The sequence below is a fragment of the Amphiprion ocellaris genome, chromosome 5, assembly GCF_022539595.1.
Source record: "Amphiprion ocellaris isolate individual 3 ecotype Okinawa chromosome 5, ASM2253959v1, whole genome shotgun sequence".
Taxonomy (NCBI): domain Eukaryota; kingdom Metazoa; phylum Chordata; class Actinopteri; family Pomacentridae; genus Amphiprion; species Amphiprion ocellaris.
Genome location: NC_072770.1, coordinates 10,639,075 through 10,663,701, shown reverse-complemented (window position 1 = coordinate 10,663,701; position 24,627 = coordinate 10,639,075). Strand labels below are relative to the sequence as shown.

Sequence of the window (24,627 nt, the reverse complement as noted above, 5' to 3'; positions counted from 1 at the left end):
GAAAAAAAAAAAAGAAACACTTTGTGGAAAAATCTGTCTTTCACAAACTGGATCTTATTTCCACGGCCGCCCTTTATTCTTAGCAGTTATAAAACCATCTTACTCTCCACTTTAATTGCATAGAAACGGGCATGCACTGCTGGACACAGCAACGCAAGCTGGTAGACAGTTGGAAAACAACCGGCCAAAAAGCAGATTATTTTGAGGTAAATTAAGGTAAAAAGCACCTCTCTGTGTGGGATGGTGGAGTAGGAGTAGCTCTTCAAATAAGATAAAATAGAAACAATTTTCCTATCCAAGTACGTGTCCCAGGTACTATCAGCTATGTATTTGTGAGTCTGAGTATTGATGCTGCTTTGCCTCAAAGGACTTTATTATAAAGCGTGTTCTGGTGCTGCATCCTCAGATCTCAGCAGAAAAGTCCATCCAATAGCTTTTCTCGTGTTATCCTGTGGAGGGTTGGGGGACATTGGAGCCTTTCCCAGCTGATATTAGACAGTTTAGCAGTACATCACAGAGTAAACACAGAGACAGACAACCAAGCATGCTCGCATTCACACCTACAGCCCATTTAGAATCATTATTTAACCTGCCATGCATGTTTTTTGAATTGTGGGAGGAAGCTGGAACACCATCGCATACAAAATCCTTACAGAAAGACCCAAACCCAACAGCAAAACTACCTAAATCTACTTAACTGTGGTTTGTAGCTGGAATATAGTTTAACCCATGAACCCCAAAAGCCACCAGTGGGTTTGAAAGACATGTTATCTTTTGAAAATTCCCAAAATTACACCCATTAACACCGAGATCCTTAAACAGCTCATCTTTAATGTGCCGTTCGTTTGGCAAAATTAGCCAAATCTTATCAGAATCACTTTATTCTGTATGTCTCTTTAAAAAATTGCCAAAAATAAACGATTTGCTTGAACCAGATTCTGTAAAAATCTGAAGCAACTGTGAAGCCATTCGTGACTCAACTGTGACCAGTGGTGATATGACAAAAATTCAGGAACTCTTTGGGCTAACTGGGAGGAAGTGCAGGCAGTGTTTATTTAGTTTTATGAATTTATTAAGTCACCTTTTATATTTTTTTTAACCAAGTTTTGATTACACCTGTAGGCACTTGATTCCAGTTCCAGTTTTTTTTTGCATTACAGTAGTGTCATACAGTGCAGGAGACATTTTTGAGTTCTTTCTACATTTAGTAATGTTTATTCTGTTTCCATGGAGATGTAGAACTTAAAATTGCTGTAAAAAAAAATGAGCTCACAATGAATACAAAATGCGACAAGGAGCAAAGTGTTCATATTTATTGTACATTAATATTCCATGTGTGACATATTAAGCTAACCAGAATTCAACACATTCAACAGCAGCTTTGTTATAATCAGATGTCTAATAGTGAACTACAGTATCACTGTTAAAAATAAAACACACCTTCATCTGTGTATTTTTAATCTTGAGAAACAGGTTCGAGTGCAGCGAGGAAGATAAACACTGTTTATCCCCATAAATATTCAACAATTATAAGCTGCTTAGCACAAGATGAACGTAGCAAACGATTAAAAAAATGCTCCTCTTTGGCCACTTTTGAGTTGTCTTTTCTCAAAAACTAAACTCATCTTGATAAAATCTCGCTAGATCCCAATATTGAAAGTCTCCTGCTTGGCAGAGTAACTAACCTGCTTTAATAAGACTTTAATAGATAAGAAATCTTCCTATCACTGAGAACTAATTTTTTTGACAGTTATTTATAGAATGATATGCAATTGGCATGTATTTGCTGCTGTGTGTCCATATGCACATGGCATCCGCTAATAAGTGCAATTAGTGTAGTTAGAAAATATTTTTAATTCGCTAGATAGATTCTACCAGCCACTGTAAGGGCTCTGACTTGTAATCTCTATTTTCCCTCAAACCCCAGTTTTTACTTTTACTCTACATATTAAACCGCCTGACTAGTCTTCACCTGGGTGTGAATCGCTGAGAGCCACAGTGACCAAATTTCCTGGCTGCTCTTCAGGCTTTAGCCATTGTGTGTTAGCGCCGTTGCATTCCAGTCTATCGAATTGGCTGCAATTAGGCACTAACAAGCCACAGTCACAGCAGGTACGTTTAAACGCATCAGCAAAAGGGCTTGTGTTCAGGTTCGCTTATGTCTGTGTATATATATATACCTGCCAGGATGTGGGTGCACAGATGACAGATTGTACTGCATCATAAAGGTGTGTAAGGGAGGAAAAGTATGTGCAGTCGTTGTGATATTTTTCATGCAACTCAGCCTTTAGGGAAAGCAAAAGTCTCTCTTATACTCTGTTGTGACACAGAATTTATATACATACACAGGTATGATAAACTACAGCCGTCGTATTGTTGTTGAAATGTGTGTGAAAGTTGTTGTTGGTGATGTGTGTGTGCGTGTGTGTTTTATTTCTAGCTGATAGTATTCATATAAGCCTGTGATAAACTATAGCCATCATATCAGTGTGAAAATGGTGCATGTTTGCAGCGGAAACCATTTATACAAAGCCAAGATAAACTCCAGCCGTCATATAAGAGCAGAAAAGTGTGTGTGTGAGCGGTTGTGTGTTTATTTGCGAAGTAGACGCCGTCCATACAAAACACTGTAGTTGATAGATGAAAATGGTGGCTAGCATTCATTTTTTTAGCCTTTTTGCATGCAGCATAATCCTATGTCAATCAACCATACTGATGGATGTATACTGCGTCACCAGATTGCACTGTTTAAAGTAAAGATAGTATTGATTGTTTTCATAGTTTTCCACCATTGCAGTTCCCTGGTGGCTGCGGCATCCCAGCCTAATGTGAAATAAACTGTGTTTCTACCCTAATTTCAACCCCGAAATCTTGTACTCGCTGAAAGCAGCAGCTTTGACAGTCAGTGTTTTCCAGATCCACCTTGCCAGGTGAAAAAAGTGACGAGAAAAGAAGCTTGCTTAAAATGTTTATGCCCTTTGAGCTGCAGCAATTTATACTAATCTCGCTCATCAATAGCGAAACACTTGGGAACAGAGTGCTGTGTTTAAAAATCAAACAGGGTCGGTACGTCTTACTTTTAAAGCAACGTTTTGAGACATCTTCATCTCTCACCACATGTGAACAGCAGATGGGTTCCATTAATGGAAATAGGAGATTGTCAAAAAACTTCAGAAAGGTGCATCCCTTAACTGAAGTGGATTAGTTGATGAATGCAAAATATTTCCGACTATTTTTAGTTCTCTGTTTTTACTTCAAGTGCTCCTAAGTGCACAGAAAGGGATGACTGCACATTTTACATTCCTGCAGGACAAATGAGTCACTGCCAGTCCTCATTTGCGAGGCTCTAATTTCTCTGTCAGCTTCCTGACATCAGATAGTGATTCACTTTCTGATCTGCATCAGTGTGTTGATCTATTAGAGAGGTGCAATGAAATCCCAAAAGTGTTAAAAAAAAAAAAAAGAATTGAAAAAAATAGAATTACCCCTCATTGCAATCTTTTTTTTTCTTCAAGGCAATCTGTTTTTTCCACTTTGGGGAATATACAAATAGAGAAGAGAAAGAGAAGTGATGTATTTGTCATTGCATGAGCACAAACAAAAGTTTGCATCTATTTGTGAAGACAATGTGTATCATCACGGTGTTAACCTTCCAGTGACTCCTCTAATTCTGAATTTTCTATATTTTTTCTGTAATTGGCATTGAGTTTTTATCACACACACAAAAAAACACCATGAATTTTGATTCTTTTATAGATTTATTGAAGGTCTTTTTAAATATGACAAAATCTACTGGGTCATTGGAAACTGCCACAATATGCATGTCTACATATACTAGAACATTCACTGCATAGGTGTACATACAGTAGAACATATGCTACACAATTTTGTTTTCTACTTGTGTAAAATCTGTACAATATTAATACTTTAATTAGTATTTCTAGTCATGAAAGATACTGTGTAATACCACTAGCATGTGCAATATTGTTATTTCTATAATTGGTACCAATATATATTTTGGTTTATTTTGTTTTTGTACTGTTTCCTAAGTTTTTGTACCACCTTTCCACTGAAACACTGTAAATGATCTTAGTTTAGCTTAGTTTATCTTAGCTTAGCTTAACTTAGTCTTTGCAACCAAGTGTTTTTATAAACTTTTTGTACACAACTGTACTCTTTAAACAATATTCATTTTTGACAGTTCGGTCAATATTTGTGCAATACTTTTGTCACTGAAATAGGAAATGCTCTTTTAACATGCATTTTTACATTTAATTTTTTGGACAAAGTTGCTTTTTTTTAAAACTTTGTTTGTTCCCTATGGTTCTCCTCCCTGTGGTTGCACACACACATACACACACTTATAACCACCATGTATAACTTGGCAGTTTCCAATGACCCAGTATTATCATATTTCCACAAGACCAATAATAAATCTATGAAAGACCCAAAATGCATAATTGTTTTATTTTGTGACAAAAACTTGTGTGTTTCAGTGATTTAAACAAGAACATTTTAGATTTATAGGGGTCATTGAAAACTCAAAACTGCCCTTATGTGGTCTTATAAATAAAAATCGTCGTAAATAAAAATTTACATCCTGTAAAGACCATGTATGTCATGGTAGTTTTCAGTGATCCAGCAGATTTTGTAATATTTCCAGAAAACCTATAATAAACATATGAAAGCTTCAGTGATGTTCAATGATTTAATCAAGGGAAATTCAGACTCATAGGGGTCATTGGAAACTCAAACCTGCTCTGATATGCACGGTCTTTACAAGTGTACGTCAACGTCTGCTCACAGCTGTATATATACAGTCTAAATAATTCTCAGTTACTTAGTCACAGTGACAAATGCATCACTTCTCTCGTCCCTATCTGTCTCAGTCAGTCTCTCTCTCAGCGCAGAGCCATGCAGCACAACCTGGTGGAATGTTTTTTCTACGCTGTATTAATATTTATGAGCAGTTATAACGGCTGTGGCTTTTACAGCCGGGCTCTCACTGCGCTGCACTTTATTAATATCATAAGGACAATGTCAGCAGAGCCCTTAAAGAGGGTTATGGGTTTCACTGTATGGGTGAGAGTGTGTGTGTGTGTGTGTGTGTGTGTGTGTGTGTGTGTGTGTGTGTGTGTGTGTGTGTGTGTGTGTGTGTGTGTGTGTGTGTGTGTGTTAACAATTTGCATGTGTCCGCCTTTTTTTTCTGCCTTTTCTTTTTACAAAAATTAACTCCTCAGTCTTTCAATGGATAGATAGATGCAGTCTGTAGTAGTAGTTCTGTAAATAGAAGCGGAAATATCGATCCCTCTCAACCCTGCTTGACTTTCCCCTCGTATTGAAACGCAGTGCGATGAAGTGTGAGTGCGTGTCGAGGTTTGTGTGCTCGTACACGCTCGTGTGTGTTACGTGTCCTTAGGTATTATGAGATGGCAATCTCTGGCCTCTCACCAGATGAAGGGTGCATGCCAGGGGGAAGAGTTGCCAACAAGCCATTACAGAGATACCGCAGGGAGCCCAGTATCACACACACCGACGCACAAACACACACATATGGATGAATGAGATATTGGTCAAGCGGAATACTGAGGTATAGATCTGTGGCTGCGCTATCAAGTAAAGGACAGAGAGGACGGACTTAAAAGTTTTGCATAAACACGTGATCGGAAAGTTCTTGCCTCGGTTTTGATGTGTTTCATCATTGAAGTCTTTATTTTTTAATTTATAATAATAATAAGTAGTGGTGGGACGCAGTAAAAAAAAATCAAATTAATTAGAGGCTTTGTAATTAATTGCGATTAATCACACTTTTGTCAAATAGCAATATTTGACACAATAAGCAAAGTTTTTAAATTCAAATAAATTTTGGTTGTCGACTGAATTGATGAATAGACATATACGTGAACTTAAACAACAAAATTGTTTATGTTTCATTTATATTTATCTGTGCATTTTTTCACCTGTCTGGTACATTCACAAATTACTGCAAACTAAGTGCAATTATAGTGATTATATTCAACATTTTAAGGCTTTTTGTAAACTCAAGTACTTCCCATGTCTTGGAAAGTGCTCTATTCTGGAGTGACTACACTGTTTGCTGGTATGTGTCCCCAGGATCCGGCAATTTCTCATATCTCATTCACTGTGTATGGGAGACGCAGCATTGCATGCTGGTTGCGTTTCGGTGCGTCACCCCGGAGCTCATTTGCATAATGTAGTATCATATCTATTTTATGCAAATGCAGTGCGGGGAGCAGAGGTCACAAAACTTTCGTTAAACATCTTGACTAGCCGTAGCTGAACTAAAACGAAGAGAGATTCAGCAGCTTATTTCTCACTTTAAACACTTTCAGAAATACATTTTGCCAAACTATTTTCCCGACCAAGCCGCCATGTTGGTCCGGCACATCTTTTGGACTGAGGGCGTCCAGGGCTGTCATGTGACCACCTAGTGGCTCGCAAGTCCATGCCCACCAAGCGGGTGATATTCAGATGTGGTGCATCTTGAAGTGCTCTGGTGATAAGAAAACTCTTTTTTGCGCACAGCCACGCTTTTATCCAAGCTGCCATCGGGAAGATTTGTAAAAGAAAGCTTTCTGCCCAACAAGCTCAATGCAGTCTTGCCTTCCATAACTAGTCAACAAACTTTCTTGTGAACTGACATCACTCAGTGCATCCTGTGCATCTTCTTCGCGGCTGGCAAAGAGACTTTAGAGGTGCATTACCGCCACCTACTGGGCTGGAGTGTGCATCAGTGTTACCAGTGTGCCAGAAATTAGGGAACTGAGAAAGGTGCCATTAAATGCATTAATTTTTAACATGTTATGTTTTATGTAATTCATTACTCAAAATGAATATGTTAAAATCTCAGCCCTAAAAATGTAAGTTGTGCAGTAATCATTACAACAACTGTTCATCCGACTCTAGACTCCTCCTTCTTGCTTCCATTCCATTTGTTCCATCTTCTACCTTTTTCTTTCGCTCCTCTTCATCCCACATCTGTCTGCTGACCAGCCTGTTGGTGATGGAGGCATCAGTGGTTTTATTTACCTTTATTTTTCCCTACAGACTTTACTTAAGCATTCATGTATTATTGGAAAACCTACAGATTAAACGAATGCAAAATGTTTAGGAGGACTGACCTGTTGGTAATCCATAACGTGATGACGGATAATGGAATACCCATGTGAGCCTGGTAGATCAATGAAGGCCAGAGCTCGGTGCTAACGCATTTGCAAACAAACTAAAAATCGAACGATGTCTGGTCAGACCTTTTCAGAGGCATAAATCTGAATTTAGTTTAATCTGAACCTTAAACTTTGAAAAAAGGGACATAAAATTATTCTTAAAAGTGAGGATGTGTACATTTATCCAAAAACTAACACAGCTCTTCAAAAACTAAAGGTGTAAGATGATGGAAAAGTGTTTAAAATTCTAAAAGCCTTCCCTTTCTAAAAGCCAATCAACAGGTAAATCTTGCATTAAAAGAGTGTCATTTTTTGGGTGAGTGAAGTGATCATTTCACAACTCATGGAGCTCCTCATTTCTGCTCACTTAGTTGATTAAATGCTGATCACCTCACAGCTGATTTGCTTGGGAGTATTTTAGCTAAACATTGCCAGGACAAGTGTAGAATATTATCTATCTTCCTAAAAAGGTAAAGACAAAATGTAGATAAACATATGGAACTAGATGAACTTCCTGTATCATCAAACTGTCCAAAATCCAGAGAGACAAAGATATAAGACAGCAAAAGTTTTCTTATGAGGACACACCAACAACAGAAGAGGTTGTATCAGGTCGGCAGGAAATAAAATTTAAACAACGTGCAGTTTATCAGTTTAAAATGCCAAGGAGTCAAAAAATAATTTCTCATTCAAGCCATGAACTAATCCAATGTGTTTGTCCTTCTTCTGGGTTTTGCTCTGTTGTCATCATCGGCCTCACCTCACCATGCTTCAGAAGACATGCTTATTCCTACTCTTATTACCTGTAAGTAGAGATTCCACATCAGGAGTGACTCCTTTCTCAACCCAGTATTTGTTCTTAATGACTACCTTTTGATTTGTCTGTTCAAATTCTGTCTTGTTTTTTTTTTTTTTTTTTTTTTTTCTTTTGCATCCTGTGTAACTTCTTGAATGTCCAGTTCTTCCAAAGTGACAAAAAACATCCCCTGGTCAAAGAGCATCCACATTTTAACCATGTATTTGTGTTACCGGCCAAATGACTCTTTACACTGCATGATCAAAGGTTTACAGGATGAGCTGCTAAACACAAAAAGTGGATGCTGGGTAGACAAACAGCAACCCTGCAGTTATAATATGTCATCTGGCAGATGGGGAAAAATAACTCTAAAGGTGATTGAACATGAAAATCCAAAAACAGTTGAGTTATACAATGCTATTCACACTGTTGTGTTGCAAAACTATAAGTAATGACCCTTTGCAAACAGTGGTTAAAGAGTATTAGCTAAAAAAAAAAAGAAGTATTCAAATCAAATGCATTTTCTTTTTCAACTTTTTTTCTACCATAACTAACATATGAGCAACATTAGAAGATAAGAAGCACTTCATTAGAAATGCATATTGTGTATGTGTGCATAATGGCAAAAAAAGCCTAAGTTTACTTGACAGATACATCCTCACTATGCAGTATTTGTACATGTTCCAGTGACATAACTGTAGCTTTGCAGTTCTGGACAGTATTCCCTAAACTTCCTATGCATGTTCTTTTAATACAGGATGTAATAATGGCAGTGTTCCTAAATGCACTCTACAGCAAAAACACTTCTCTTCGTAACTGAGTGTATGTTGTATGTATTGTCTGGCTGCAGTTTGGGGGTGAAGTGGAAATTCTAGTCAGACTTCATCTGCATTGTTTGCACGGTCTGTCTCTTAAAGTGTCTCACCCTAAAAGGTCAATGTAATTCACTGTTATCTTCTCCACCAAGTGGCCATTTCCTGCTTATTAACCAGTTCTAATGAGGAGCTATTATAGCTGTCTGTTCATACATGCACAGGCACGTACAGACACACACACACACACACACACACACACACGCACACACACACACATGCACACACGCACACACACACATCCCAGCATACCTGTGCAATCATATGCACTCTATTGCCCCGAGCTCACCTGTTAATCCCTGCAGAGAATTTCTGAAAAACCCAGCTTCTCCAGCTGTCTTCAAAGCATCAGGAAATTTCCTCCAAAATCTGCAGCAGAGTCCTAACTGAGCGGAACATGCCTAAATTTCCTCCTTATAATAGCCCCCCTTAGGCTGTTTTGACCCCACCAGAAATGACTCCTTAACAGTAAGAAACTGACACAATTAGAAAACAACAGCCGTCCCTGTGTTGTTGTTTTTTTAACACTCACTGCAGTGTTTAATTTGTTTCATCAGAGAGAAAATGAACATGCACTGTGGTTTTTAATCTCCCACAGATGTCCTTTTATGTCGAGACAAAATAATACTAAACGGTTAAAAAGGCACACAACCACAATCTTGCACAAATGCACAACTCCCACGCACTTGTAGAGTATGAAGTCGAGGAGTTACCATGTTCAAACATGAGGTGCAATCAAAACATTGCTAGACTGTACCTTAAAAAATCTAAAACCTTTCCTGATTTAAAGTTGGCCACTGTACACATTAAAGTAGTCTTCTTGTGAAGTGATACAGTGCTTCCAGCACATCTGTAATGAGTGCAAAATCTCCTAAAATTTGTCAGTGCAGCAACTTTTTAACTTAAATTCAGGGGTGAAAGTAAGCCGGTACGGTCCGGTACTATGTACCGGCAAAAGATCTGGTGGCGGTACGCCGCTCTTCCACCAGTACGCCGCCCGGCTGCCTGCTATCAACCAGAGTTCACTCAGCAGTACGTGAGTGCGCATGTGTGTCTACTTCCATAATACAGCGATTGCTATGGCCAATAGCAGCCAATAGCAAATAGGTGCGCTTGATTTATTGCACTGGGACATTTTCCACAACTAGTCAATAGACGTCAACAAGCGCCGCTTGCGACGGGACGGGGCGAGCAAATAAATTACACCTGAAATTCCACACGTTCTTGTGATTGGCTGAAATACTTTCAACAGGATTTACAACGGTTATCATCGACAGATAGATATTTTAAATAAAAACGGAGAGGAGCACTACGAAACAGTCAAGATTTTTTTTATTTTTTTGTCAAAGTAATAATGCATAGGAAAATAACCACTATGTTTAAAAGAAAAGACAGGGATACTGAAGATGGGTTACCACAGAGAATCAGAAAAACATCCAGTGATAAAGATGTAGAGCAAGCTGAGAGTCAGGATGAGGAGGCACCATGTCAGGAGAAAGAAGCAGTTGCAGGATCCCCAGAAAAAAGCACAGGTGATGATGATGCTACGCCTCCTGCTTATCCTTCCATTTGGAAAAAGGGTCAATATGAACAATTTAAAAGCAGAAATGAATGGTTGTATGCCCAACATGGGAAACCGGGATGCACTCCATGCCACGATGTTAAGATATTAAGAGCGAGATGAGGGTTTTGGTAATAGTACCGGCAAGAATTTAAAACTACTTTCACCCCTGCTTAAGTTTCCTTGTGTGGAGGAGGAAGAAGTTGTAGGAAGTGGGATTTCATGAGCAGGCTGGATGAGGGAGTGACAATTATGATGTTGTGGCCAAAGACAATACTCCAAAAGCATTGGAGCTCTTACATGTCATGGCACCTTTGCACCAACTGTTCTCCCTTTGGAAGTTACAGTGGGGCTCTCCCTTGACAGTGCAACCATGGGTGATTAATTCCTGGTCCTGAACCTTGAAAATGTTAAATAAAACAACACGCATGCAACTGACTTGACAGGCCTTATCCAATTATAGAAACTGCACCCCCACCCCACCCGCCACTGTGCAAACTGTTGTTTCTTCTCTTAATGGTAGCTGCAGCCTCGATTTTAAATGAGAATAATATGTTGGCATAACTGGTAATCACTGATGTTATTAGGTAGCAGATATGTCCGCAGTTTCGCTGCAGATTCCAGGAAACATTATCAAAAATGTTTACGTTTTAAAAATGATCCTAAGATCGAAATTAGGGCCAATAAGGGTGATTTATAATTGATTAGTATCAGCACAAAACTAAGCCTGTCGTGAATTCAGATAAGAAATTTAACATTTTCAGTTACCAGTTTATTAATTTGTAATAGAAATCGATCACTGAATAATTGTTAAATAGTTTTGAGCCAGTGTTACAAATGATAAAGGCCACAAAACTGGATGATGCACAATCTGTGAAGATACAGGAATGTTATACTGCTTGATTCCAGTGTGATTTCTCATAGGCACACTCTCCGGAGGCCATTAAGCTTCACAGAAGACTTTGTCATGGTGTCCCATTACTAGCTCAACCTCCATAGTACTCTCTGCTTGCCAACATGGAACTGTGTGCCTCTTCAGGTTCTTACAGAATTAAACAGAAACAGGGTACTATAGTTAATTTGTTAAGTGTGTGTTATCCAGGAAAACAGGAAAATAAAAGCTGGAATTGACAGAAACTAAATATTAATGACTTGAAACTGATTAGGGGTTTAAAAAAAAAACCTTATCGAGACTTCCCTATTATGTTCTAAAACATCATAATAATGCTTTAAAAATTATAGCGTCTTAGATATGAGTATCAGGGTATATTTGTTTTGATTTAATTTCAATTAGAAATATCAGTAACAGCCTCTGAAATCCAGCTTATAATTTTCTTTCTTTATTTTTTGGTTTGGTTTCTAATGTGAATAAAATAAGCAAAACAATATAAGGAATGGAAGGAAATAAAACGGGGAAAGAAGTGTCACATTTTATATTAACAAATGTGTTGTAAATTAATAACTAAGGAGAAGGCCAGCAAAAAAGAAAGGATTCTTTTTAAAAGATCTTCTGCACCTACACATACACGTGCAGTTCCTGACATATACATATGCACAGTTATAGCCCAAGGATGTTTACTGTTAGATGAGAGGGGGGTTCAAATTTGTACAAGACTCTGCAGTCCTGCTGTGTGTGTGTGTTTGTGTGTGTGTGTGTGTGTGTGTGTGTGTGTGTGTGTGTGTGTGTGTGTGTTGTCTCCCTCTGTCTTTTCAACCTTTATCTCTCTTCACCTATATCCCTCAATCTCTCCTTCCCTTGCTGGGTCTGCTTCTAAATCCTGTGATAGGCAGATGAAAGTTTGTTTGGGCTTCGCCTACAGCCTCCTCTGGAGCTACTACTGCCATCCTGAAGTGACTGACTGCCTGTCTGACTGCAGCGCTGGCTGGGGATGGCTTGAGGATATTTGAGCTCTGTAGCTGCCAACCAAATGGCGGAGGCCATTCTAGCCATAATATGGGAGTTCTGTCAATCCCTCGACAAGTGAAACAAATGTCGTTTCCCTTGTTTCATGGGATGCCTTGAGGTCGCCCCGTTAACTTGCCAAGTGTCTACTAAAATAAATGCAATTCCCTCCGCTTGCATCACTTTCTAGGAAAGAACAATACAAGTCACTTATAAATGGTGATTCCTGTCTGTAGCTATATGCACCAATATAGTTGTAGCTTCAGAAATATTTGTAGAACATCATAGACTGTATACAAAAGATAAATAAAAGATGGATATAGTTTAAGTGACCTCATGCATTGGTTTGTGGACCTCATGACTGGCAGTTAACTGTCACAATCGTATCCTTTTTAAACCAGGTGTAACAAGCAAGGGGTGGATAGGACCTAGGACACAACAATATGAGAGTTACCTGTCAATCAAAAGGTTGATTCACCTTAAACATACACTATTTATCTTTTTTCTTCTGAATGTTACAAAAATGTATAAAGTGAACATCATGCTGTATTAAAAAGGATGCAAAACTAGCTATTGAAACAGTGAACTAATTAGAGAAATGTTTGTGGATGTAACAAATCGCAGAAAAAATATAGTGTTATGGACTTATAGACTTCTATGCAATCTGATTTCTTTTGGCAATCTGATGAGTCGCCCCCTACTGTTTATTAGAAACAATGCAGGTTTAAGAAACTTCCACATTGTCTTTACAGACCAGACGGCAACGTCCATCTATCCTATAATATCTATGATGCTGAATACTAAGCAACAATGGTAAATGGTAAATACATTAAGTAAACTGTTTAAGTTATTTCAATACTGATTAGACCAATTTATATTCTAGCAGCAAAAAACAGGAATGAAATAAAAAGGTCTGACACGATAATTTTATCATACATGTCAAGAATTTCGGTGTACCTGACTCACAAACTTTAATTCAAACTAGACACAAATTATCATTACTATAATTATTATAATTATTATTTATTCACACTTACAGATAATTACATACAGATGACTGACACATTAATCACCTACCTTACGAATATAATTTCTTGAGTGACAAAAAATGTTGACAAATCAATCCCGAAAGCATTTTTCCCCACAAAACTGATCAAGTCTAGTACTATTTTCATCTTAAGTGATGGCATTTGCGACTTGCCTGTCAAATTTTAAAGAGATAATACTAATAATATTAAAAGCCTGAAATGAATACTGTTCATTTGAACAATGTTTACACCAACTCTTACTTAAATAACCAGTTGAAGACAACCAGTAGAATTTTAGTAGTGGCAGCATAACAGTAAACTTGAATCGAGGCACGTAGATTCCTACAGCTGCATCCTCTAAACTTATATATGAAATAAAATATAAAATACTGAGCAATGAACCTCAGTAATAAATTCCACTAAATGGATACACGGCATTTTGGAAGTGAACCTTTCAAATGCTCATGACACCTAATATATCACATGAACAACAATTAAAAAGCTGTATTTTTTCCTCACCAAAAGTGCCGCCGCTTTGCCTCACTTCATTTCTTCTCGTTTCGTGTCTCTCGGTGATAATGTCTCCTCTCGAACCCGTCAGAGGAAGTGCTCGACTCTTGTAACCCCCAAAAAAGAAAAACACAACGTATCTGCCGCACATCTCTCATTATCGACACATCAAACAGACTGCAATTAACGTCGCCGGTGGCACAAAGTAGTCCATGATTCTCGCCGCGGTCGGCACCCGGCGGGGTAACTTTAGTGCTTAATGAACTGCCGCCGTGACATTCATTAAAGGAGGATTATGTCGTGCTCATTGCCACTTACAATATGCAAGGAATTTATCATTTAAACGAGTCCATTATTGGGATGAATGTGTGATAGGTGGAGGTGGAGTAAAACGGTGGGGAGGAGAACGAGAAGGACTTCCTTATCTCGGAAGTTGCTTTCACTGCTTCACCTTTCACATTACACCTGCCTCCTCTGCATTGTTGCATTGTCTCTGCTTTTGTCCATATTTTTTTTTCTTTTCTCGTTCCCTTCCCTTATCTTCCTTCCACCCTCTCCTCACCAATTTTCCTGCTCTCCAGCTCTCTCCATCTCAGCTTTTCCTTTCTTCGCTCACCTCCTCCTCCTCGTCTCCTGCCCATGTTTTTGCGAAAGTGCAGTCAGATAGGCCAGGAATAGGCCACTCCAAGCTCCAATCACACAGAAGGTTTTGAGGCTCCGTCGCCTATAAATTGGTGTGGAGTAGCGCGAGGTTGAATCCGGGGCTGATGGAAGGAAATGATTATGGGAGAAACTTTGTCGGGCCATTCCTTGTTTTTGGTCTCGTGCTCTTCCCTTCTCTTTCTGACACCTTCCTCTTGTTGTTGCTTCTTTTTTTCCTTGTATGTTCTTGAATTGTTTTCCCGCTTGTTCACTTTTTGCGCTCCACTCTGCTCTGTCTCTGGATTCAAATCTTTCTGGTGTTGTTTTTTTTTTTTTTTTTTTTTTTTGCATTTTCTCTGTCTCTTGGCTGAATTGCTTAAGTACTCAAGGGCAAGTACAGGTCATCATCTGATCCCAGACGCACCCACGCGCTCACACGCTAATATGCTTACTGCTTTAATTTCATATCTCTACATATCTCCCTCTCTCTCTCTCTCTCCCTCGGTCACACACGCATATTATTGCCAGTATTCTGTGAGCCAGTGGAATGATAGGGATGAAAAGAGATGTTGCCTCCGCATTTGACCTCTTGCTTATTGCTTTCTGACCCTTAGAGGGCTCGGCAAATGCGACGGTGCTCGAACGCACACCATCCACAAACACACAAAGATCACAGATAAAAATGTGCACAGCAAGCACAATGGATTATATACAGTCACATTATAAAGGCAGACAGACAGGCCAACATTTGCAAAGCCTCAAATAAGAGCACCAACATAATCTCCATAGGTATTTTGTTCATATTGGATGATTCTGCAGTAAAAATATAAAGTATTAGCAGACTGGAAAGGAGATGCTTGTTTATCATCAGATGCAGCAAACAGAAGTCCCCTTTACATCTGGCTGAGATTCACCTTTCAGTTACAACTATCCATCCTTGATACCTCTTTTTTTGTTTTCTATTTATTTCTAAAAGCATGTTCTGAAGTGTCAACACTGCAAGATGCTGTTGTTTGGTGAAAATGGAACCGGAAAACACAATTTTGGATGTGTTTCGGAATAAAATTAAGCCGAAAAGCTGTTTGAACGGATCAGATCAGTTTCTTTTTGGCATTAAGTGGTCTCTTACAAGTAATGTTACCACACATTTTAAACAATACACATGTTTATTTACTTATTGACTCATAGTTTATGTTTAGCCACCTGCCTTTGTGATTTCTTAACTGGAAGTTACATATTACTGCCCACCACGCTGTAGTGACAAATTAGAGTCTAGACACACTGAGAGAAACTTGTTTATTCGCTGTGAATATGTGTATTATTCTGAATAATATCTGCATTGGCCTAGCCGTTGCTTCTTGAAGTTGCTGAGCAGTTTTTGTTTTTTTTCCGAGGCACATGTAAACAGGCGTATTAGGCGGCTTCGTGATAAGTCACTGAGAAACACACCCACTCACTGCCCAGCCTGGACCGAGAGCACAACACAACAGACACGTGTAGCACTCGCACACTGGCAAACTCACTGAACGTCCTGCACATGCAGCACACAGATCCCAAGGAGATCAAGTGTTTGCTCACGGACAGAACCGCACATTGCCGACGTTATGGCCAATGTTTGTACGTGCAAACACGCGGTTCACTGTATGCCATTCGTGACTAGATGTCAGGCACTTTAAATAAGAAAATTGTGTTGGTGGACTGTGGAGGAGGTTTATCTGTTGACTGAAGAAGAAGAAACATAAGATGGATTTTATGTATGACTCAGCTGGAGTTAAATTTGCTGTTTAAAATTGTGGTATTGATACCCATATTAAATCTGTTGTTCATTTGCAAACCACCGCGCAAGGCGTTGATGCAAACAAACGTAGTCTGTTCACACTGTGGGAAATTTGGTTTAATGGGTCACTCTGTTCCGACAACTTGTGGGGAGCATGGGGTTTTCACATCGCTAAAGAGTGTTTTGCAGCTACACTTTTTTTTTTTTTTGTAAAGACAAATCCCGTTCTGATAATTAAATGAAGTGCAAATGCTGAAACTGAAAGATGCAAAATCAATGGCAATGAAAGCTTAGTGCAACAGTCGGTAAATAAACAGAAGTTGTGATAAACTCTTTGAATGGCCCAGATTAGCTTGATTAAGTCCTATTTGTAGTGCATGTGTGTCCAAAGCTTAAAGGAAACTTATTCTTGTAGTCATCGTGATGATATAGTTCAGGCTAACTTTGTTCTTGCCGAAAGTAATAGAGGAAATGAGAGCCTCCTACAGCTATGCAAGAGTTCAACTGAAAGTTAACACACAATATAGACCTTTGGGAAGACTAATATGGCTATATATATATATATATATATATATATATATATATATATATATATATATATATATATATATATATATATATATTCATTTCGGTACTTTTTCCTTGCCAGCCATGTGTAAATGCTGAATGTCAGCGTGCAACTGACTTACTTAACCTACTCTCCATGTGTTTGGATTGTGGGTGGAAGCTGTAGTCCTCAAAGAAGACCCATGCATGCACAAGGCGAATTATATATCCAGTGCAACCACCATGGTTATGTCCATTACCCAGTATAACATATGGAGTTGTACAGGTCACATACACAAAGGGAGAGATGTTACAGTGTGTGCATGAAACTAGTTAATTCCAGTACTTTTTACACAAGGGGCTATAAAATCAAACTTAAAAATGATTCTGCAGTTCCGGAAATGGCCAGTAGAGGCTTTCTCCAAAAAGTGAGTCAATCCCCATAGACCTCCATGTTAAAATGATGAACTTTACAGCAGAAATAAACTCATTTAAAGCATGATACATATACTGATACTAATTTCTTTGTTCATGACAACTGTACAGGGAGTTAATTTTTATATAACTCAATTGTTTAAATTCTATTAAGGTTTAAAGATAAGCATAATTAACTGTGTCGCTATTCACACTACTGTGAGCTTTAAATATGTGGTTTAGAAAGTCTATGGGAGGGTTTGTGCATCTTTTTTTATACAGTGTATGATTTTACTATAGTCCAAAAGTTACCAGTAGAGAAAAATAATTGGGTTTTTTTGCCGTTAGTGCAACTGTGTCTCTCTGCACAAATGAATTCAGTAGGTATTCAGCATGCTTTTAGGCTGTCTAGTATGCAACAATTTGCAGCTATAAGTGACAGCCCAGATGTAAATTTGAACAGCAAACAGTTAACTGGTAACTGTGGCTTTGTGAGTATACAGATGTGCCTTCACTTGACTAATAGAAAGCTTGAGCCACAGGTTTTTTTTGCCAGTTAATTACTGGTCAAGTCCCTGAAAAATCCCAGGAAGCTTGGTCCTGAAGAAAGTTTATGGAACTCTTAAGTGTATGACTGCATTTCATAACAAGTGTGAGTTTTCTATAAAGTGCTGCGCATACATCATAGAGAATGATTAGAAGAAACAAGGCAGATCAGATCAGACACCAGCAGCTAATAAGGCATTACCTTCTGTACAGTACACAGGGATGCCATTTCACCACAGTTAGCTGCAGTGAAGGAGGTAACTATTATCTTTCTAAAGAAACCATGTGTAGCTATTTTGAAAGTCAGTGAAACTCACTGTGCTCATTGGATTTCAGTGCAACCCCCAGATGAACCCAAAGCTTTCAGGGCATAATGTTCTTCAAGGTTGCTTCGCGCTTTGCACTCTGCTGGTTTATGAGCAGATCAAAATATTTCTGTTACCCTTAGTGGAAAAATACAAAATACATATAAAAAAGGAAAATACCTGGTAAAGAAGAATTCATCTAATTCTCTCGATCTGCAAGGCCTTTTGAACAAGAGCAACTTTCTATTAAACCTAGGAGTTGTTGTTGTCAGCTATTTAAAAAAACAAACAAAAAAAGTCTCCACAGGCAAAGAAAAAAAACGCATCCTGATATATTTATTTGATTTTGTTAGAAATGATTTTCAATTTAAAGTCTTAAGTCTTATGAAACATTTCAAAGTAGTTTCAGCAGAGACAATGCCAAGGTTGTCAGTGTCATTCTTGTATTTTCCTTTATTGCACAACCCGTATTTCAAATACAACCCAGAAAGCTCGTAGAATCTGATAAAGTAATTAGCAGGTTTTTCTCATCAAGCTTTGTCCCAAAACAAATGAAAAAAAATGGACTGATTTATTATGTGCTTGGATGCTTTTAATTGAAATCTAAATCTCAGTTATTATAGTTACATATCAGCTCCAAATTACAGATGATGCATGTCTTGACTACTGAAGTATACCACTGTTAATACAACATGTGAGAAGGGAAACAAAGTAGTGCAGCTTTATTTTATACAATCATTTGTAGCTACCATTTCAAATTAAAGTGGATCTAAAAGTGCATTCTAAAGGTTATGGTTTCTCATCTGCAGAATTTTAAATGTATCACTCTATACTGAGTTCCCAATATCCTGCTGAACTTTGTGCCATTCAAGTTTAAATAATCATTTAGATAGAGCTCAACCTTCCTCTTAGTTAGATTAAACCCAATGGTGCACTTGGATGGTCCTCAATATCCTGAAAAGTCCAAAGTTTCCAAGTCAAAGTGTAAATACCACCAGTGGCATCGGTTTTAATTTAACTGCCATATGATTAATAACATATTCAAACCACTAGCACAGATAAATGGCTTGTTCTTTATTCATTTCTTGCCGTTTTTTTTTTTTTTTGCATTAAACTACTAGAAATACTAGTTTAATGTCATGCAATATGAGCCACAGTACGTCACCTCTGAACATGCTGGTTAGGAGACTTCTTTGTCTTTTCACTTCTGTCATTTCACACCACCACTGTTGCCCAGTATCTTGCGTTGTTTACACCAGCGACTAGCTGATGGCCACCAGTACAACAACAATACAGATCCCATCCACAATCAATCGGAGGATGAGGGATCTGGGTGCAGATAACACAGATAGATGGAGAAGAGCTGATATGAGCTGTATCTCTCCTCTACCATCATGGGGCAATTTGAGATGTCTGGACAATAAGATGGACGAGTTAATGACTGGTGAGGAAACAAGGGGATTTCTGTGAGAGTAGTGCACCACATCCCAGCTTTTAGAATGGTTTGTCCAGACAGAAATAAATTCCAATGACAAGGAAGTAGACGTAGGGGTTGCATCAACTACCAATGGCATCATTTTGGTTACATTACTGCGAATGAATGTGTCTGCAGCTCAGTTTTTTAAACTGTTTTCCTGCACATTCGTCGTCCACTCCGTTACCATCTAGACTTCAGACTAGACACCAACTGCTTCCTTGTATTCTTGAATAATTTTACAACTTCTAGAATCCTGAGCAGCTGCTACAAAGCAACATCCCTGCAGGGGTGAATCCAGTTTTTTTTTTCTGATTTTCATATTCCCTGACTGAACAATTTCATACATATTGCCTGGATTCTCCGTCAAACAGAACATCTACACACAACAGATAGTTAAGATCCTGAAGGCTGCAAAGAATAAACCATTTTTTTCCCATTAAAATTCAGGTTCCTGCATTTTTTTTTAGCCACTTATGAAAGACCCTTGAAAGACATGACAAGCCGTCTGGGCCTCTTATGAAACAGCGAGTCTGGGAATGTGGACACGATGTGGACACAGCTGTCTAGTCCAGGTGATGCTCCAGCTCCGGTTTCCTCATATAGAGATGAGTCAAGCTTCAAAACATGAGACATGGTTCATTCAAGGTGCACCGTGGGACTTGAAAATCCTCGCATGTGGCGAACAGTGTGTCACATTCGTATTAAAATGAAGAGCGCTAATTATCGCTTCTAGTATTTTCAGGTTCATGGGAGTTTTGAGGAGATATATGACAGTAAAAATCTGCTTTTTCTTGATACTCGTGCGAGCTCCGGTGAATCCGCTGGACGTTGTCAGATTTGTAATGGCCTCGCTGTTACTGTTGCCATCTGGTCTCTCGGTGGACCTAAAACTGAAGGTTCAGGTAAAACTCAAAATAGTCGACGCAAAATGGCCAACAGATGGGTGTTGTGGTGTGTGAAGAGCGAAAGGGAAAAAAAATCAAAGGATAAAACTGCACTCGAGGGACGTCTCATCAGCAGCCGCTACACAGCTACACTTACAATTATATATAGCCGATGTGGAGTCCACCCACATGTTCCTGGAGTTCTGAATGTCAACCAGTCTCCATTGAATCATATAACCTGTCCTTTATTTGCTCTAATTGCTCTGCAGAAAAAAAATATCTACCTTTCCTTTTAATTTCTAATCCCTTTACAACAAACAATTATGGGGTGACAGAAATATTTCTCCTTGTTAGTCACATAGAATATGAATCATCCTGGAAATGAAGCATGCAGTTTAAGTCTAGTGGATGTGGACATTAGCTTAAAGCTTGAAAACAAAAGGTTATGCAAAAGTACTTAGTCAGCTCTGTCAGCGGCTATAATTGATAATTGATATGTGACACAAATTGTTGGAAAAATCCATTTTAGACACTGTGACTGACGTGGTACAAGTTATTTTACTATAATAATGGAATGTGATGCCAATGAATGAGGTACTGCATGACATAGAGAAGAAATATTCAAAGAGGGATCACCACTTAAAGACCTGACATGATCTTTTGAAGATTTTTCTAATGTTGTCCCTTTTTTTCTCCCAAGGCTAGAATTTCAGGACACCTGGCAAGGACATGCTAAAAGAACAGTATTTTTAAAAAGTGAAGCAACTTTGTCCTGAAAATGTGCAGCTTGTTAAGCACATGAGCCTTTTCTTCATCTTTTAGACTCAAAAATATGTTTTTTTTTATAATGACCAAATGGCAACAAAAATGATTTTTAAACAGCCCTATAAATCTAAACATTTCCATAAATCCACATTGTACCACTGACACATAACAGCAACATATGGCTTCCAACCCTATAAACAGATTCTAAACAAAATGGTTAAACCCACTTTATTGATTCATTTTATGTATTTCTGACTCTTCTGTGTTCTGAAATGTTATAAAGAAACAAGATTTTCTTTAGCTTGCTGTGTTCACCATTAGTCACCTCCCTGACGGTGACGTTGGTTTCGTGTTTGCATGTCTTGCATGTGTATTCACGCACTTGCCTACATGTCTGTATATGTAAATATACCTGTGCATGTTCGTACCACTGTAGGAAGTTGGCGAAGAAGCAGAAGGAAACCGCCAGCAGCTCCACTCAGCAGAGGGAGATGGGTCCGGTCACCACGGCCGACAAGAGCACCACTAAAGTCAGCACCCTGCACAAAGACGACCCCTTCTCCACCTCCAACCAGGACCTCAACGGGTTCAGTAAGTCGAGAATGTTCATCTGAAATGTACCAACTATAGATGGCACCGTCATGGAGGTACACAAGAGGATATACTGTTTGGAGCTATATATAACCGAGAATATATTTGCAGAAGATTATCATGCTGTAGGAGTGCAGTAATGAAAGAAAAAAAAAGAATACAGCAATGTAGGCTAAAATAATTCACCTTTTTTTGTTAGCTGATTTAAGTTTAGTTTCACGTTGTACAGTTCATATTTGCCCTTGTCTCCACTTGAAGATGTGGTTATACCAAGTCTCGGTGTCATTAATCATTTTGTCACATCATTTATTCAAATAGTGGACATCTTATTTTATAATAAAACCCTCCATATGGTCGTCTTTCACCAATAACAGCAGTGTGTTGTGCTGCTTCACTAACTCCCATCTTATTTAGTGCTGTTGTAATCATTTTCAACTCTGTTCTATTTCTCTTCCCCGGTGCCTCATATGCATTCAAGTGGAGTCCATGTATGCATATTGCACTAAAAATTTCAGATGCTGCAGTGCTATAAACGTTAGCAGGCCTGCATTTGTGGGTGCATATTCCCATCTCTTTGCAAAACTATGTGTGCATGCAAGCGTGTGTGTGTGTGTGTGTGTGTGTGTGTGTGTGTGTGTGGCGTAATTAGACAGGACCTCTCAGGACGGCATTTTTCTCTTGAAAATGCCAAGCTGGCCTTTAGGGAGCGCTTGGCCACTGAAAGCCAGAGGTGCTGGAGAGGGACTAAGTAGCAAGCTAATGCCAGCCGTAATTGCCTGCACTCTCCCTCTAACTGTCCACGCTGCAGTTCTGACGTACAATAATGTTTTTGCATTGGAAACACTTTAGAGCAGAGCACTTCTCTCTGGACCTTACCCACCTGTGTGATGCAGCTGCAATGATTCAAACTTTGAGAGTTATTTGCATTCAGACAGACTCGTTGGACCGTTTCTTTAGATGTTTCCAACATACAGATGCAAATGTTCTACTTGACCTTCAGTGTTTGATTAACTTGTATTATTTGACAAATTGGACATACGTCTTCCATCCAAGATCTGACTACACATGTTAGTCTGTTAATCTATTATTAGGAGTATGTGGAAGTGTTTGGAGTATTTATACGAAGGCCATTGGATATAGGATAAAGTAATGGTTATTTAATAGGTTATGGATTGTTTTTTGCTTCTAGGTAGAATAAACTAGACCTTGCTCGGGGCAAAATATGGTTTCAGCATTCAAATTGTTTCTCTTTACCTAGATTTTAGGCATATGTGAAACTATGGTTGGAAAGGAAACAGGCACCAGACTTTGGTATTTTTGTCGTCGGCCTTGGATAGATAGTAAAAATATGCCAAAACTTTCTAGAAGCTACAAATATGCCATGTGATTCAGAGACAAAAAAATAGATTCAGTCTCTTTTTCTGTGTCACTGTTGATTCTATTCATCAGTTTGTTGGTTATAGCTGTGGTATTTTCAAGGTAATTTTAGTAGATTTACTTCACGGCTCTGTTCCACATGCTGTCGACAGTCAATAGTCAACAGTCTGGGCTAAACCTGATCTTCCATCATTTGATATGATAACGTGTTTTGCATTATGAAATTGTGATATTTTTACATGTATCTCAGCAAAACATGCTGATATATTTTTATTTATCGGGGTCTGGCAAGATCAAAGCCATGATGGTGGGATACTCTGAAGATATGGAGATACATATGTGAACAAAAATGTATATCCACTTTTAAAGACAGTGTATATCATCACAGTCTTGACTTTCCAATCACTCCTACAGCTCTTAATTCTCTATGATGGGTCATGAGGCCATGCCACTAAGAAAATTTGATTAATACAGCTTTCTACATCACAAAAACTGCTAATTCAAGGTGCTGTACGTATATTTTTGACCCAACAGATTTTTGTCATATTTCCAGACCTATTGACCTATAATACACCTATAAAAATGTGATTGTTTTAATGACTAAGATGCATGTCTTTCAATAGTTCCATCAAAGAAAATTCACGTAAGGGATTCATTGAAAACTCAAGAGTCATGCCATGACACACATGGTCAGTACAAGTGTATGGAAACTTCTATTCTAAACTGTAATTGTCATTATTTTATTTATCGGAGTGTTCATGCACAGTAGCCTACTTGCAGAAATGGTAAACCAGGCAAATGTTTGCACCACTCCATCCCAAAAAAGGGCCCCCTTTGTCTTGGAGGTCCCCAAAGTCTAGAACTGCCTTGACTCTGACCACTTTTGCATCTTTGCAATTAAATGTAAATCCCTTATTTTGTGCATTTAACACAGATAAACAATTAGCGCAACTAGAAAGGGCAAATTCTGCAGTTTATTTTGATATACAGTAGGCCTACATTATGAAACAATGGAGACTTTTTTGACCAAGAAGCTGTAGGGTTAAAACAGCTGAAGAAATTAGTGAATATCTTACTTTGCAGAAGTTTATCTGTCTGTGTAGCTTTACTACTTTGGTTTGCACATATACACAATTAGCATATTTCAAAAGCTGCCATTGTGCTCAATTTTTTTTTTAAATGTACATGGAATGATTGCTCAAAATAGATATGAACAGATCTATGCAGTGTTGAGCTCATGAATGCAAACAAGAATGGTGGGTGTGGAGATGAACACATTTTGTATGCAGGATGTAACTATGATTAAATCTCATGCAAATTTAAGATTATTCTTCATCACCAACAAAGCGCTGCACAGACAAGCAACCAGCATTGTTGGAGCATTGATGGTGCATAGTTGGAAAGGCCAAGTTCTATTTAAAATGTGCTACAACTCGCTACTTCCAT

The 24,627-nt window shown here is 38.5% G+C and overlaps 1 protein-coding gene across 12 annotated transcripts in view; it reads left to right on the top strand.

The window, feature by feature from the left end:
• The window catches only part of ptprt (protein tyrosine phosphatase receptor type T), a 412,332-nt gene that overhangs the window by 294,542 nt on the left and 93,163 nt on the right, over positions 1-24,627 (top strand). For 8 of the 12 annotated variants that reach the window (XM_035943149.2, XM_035943147.2, XM_035943144.2 and 5 more), the window contains one exon: positions 21,650-21,804. In XM_035943149.2, the coding sequence (XP_035799042.1) occupies positions 21,650-21,804 (155 nt within the window). Of the gene's footprint in view, positions 1-7,962; positions 7,993-21,649; positions 21,805-24,627 lie in introns of all 12 variants that reach the window. The other 4 variants (XM_035943148.2, XM_035943146.2, XM_023298798.3 and 1 more) reach the window with 2 other exon arrangements.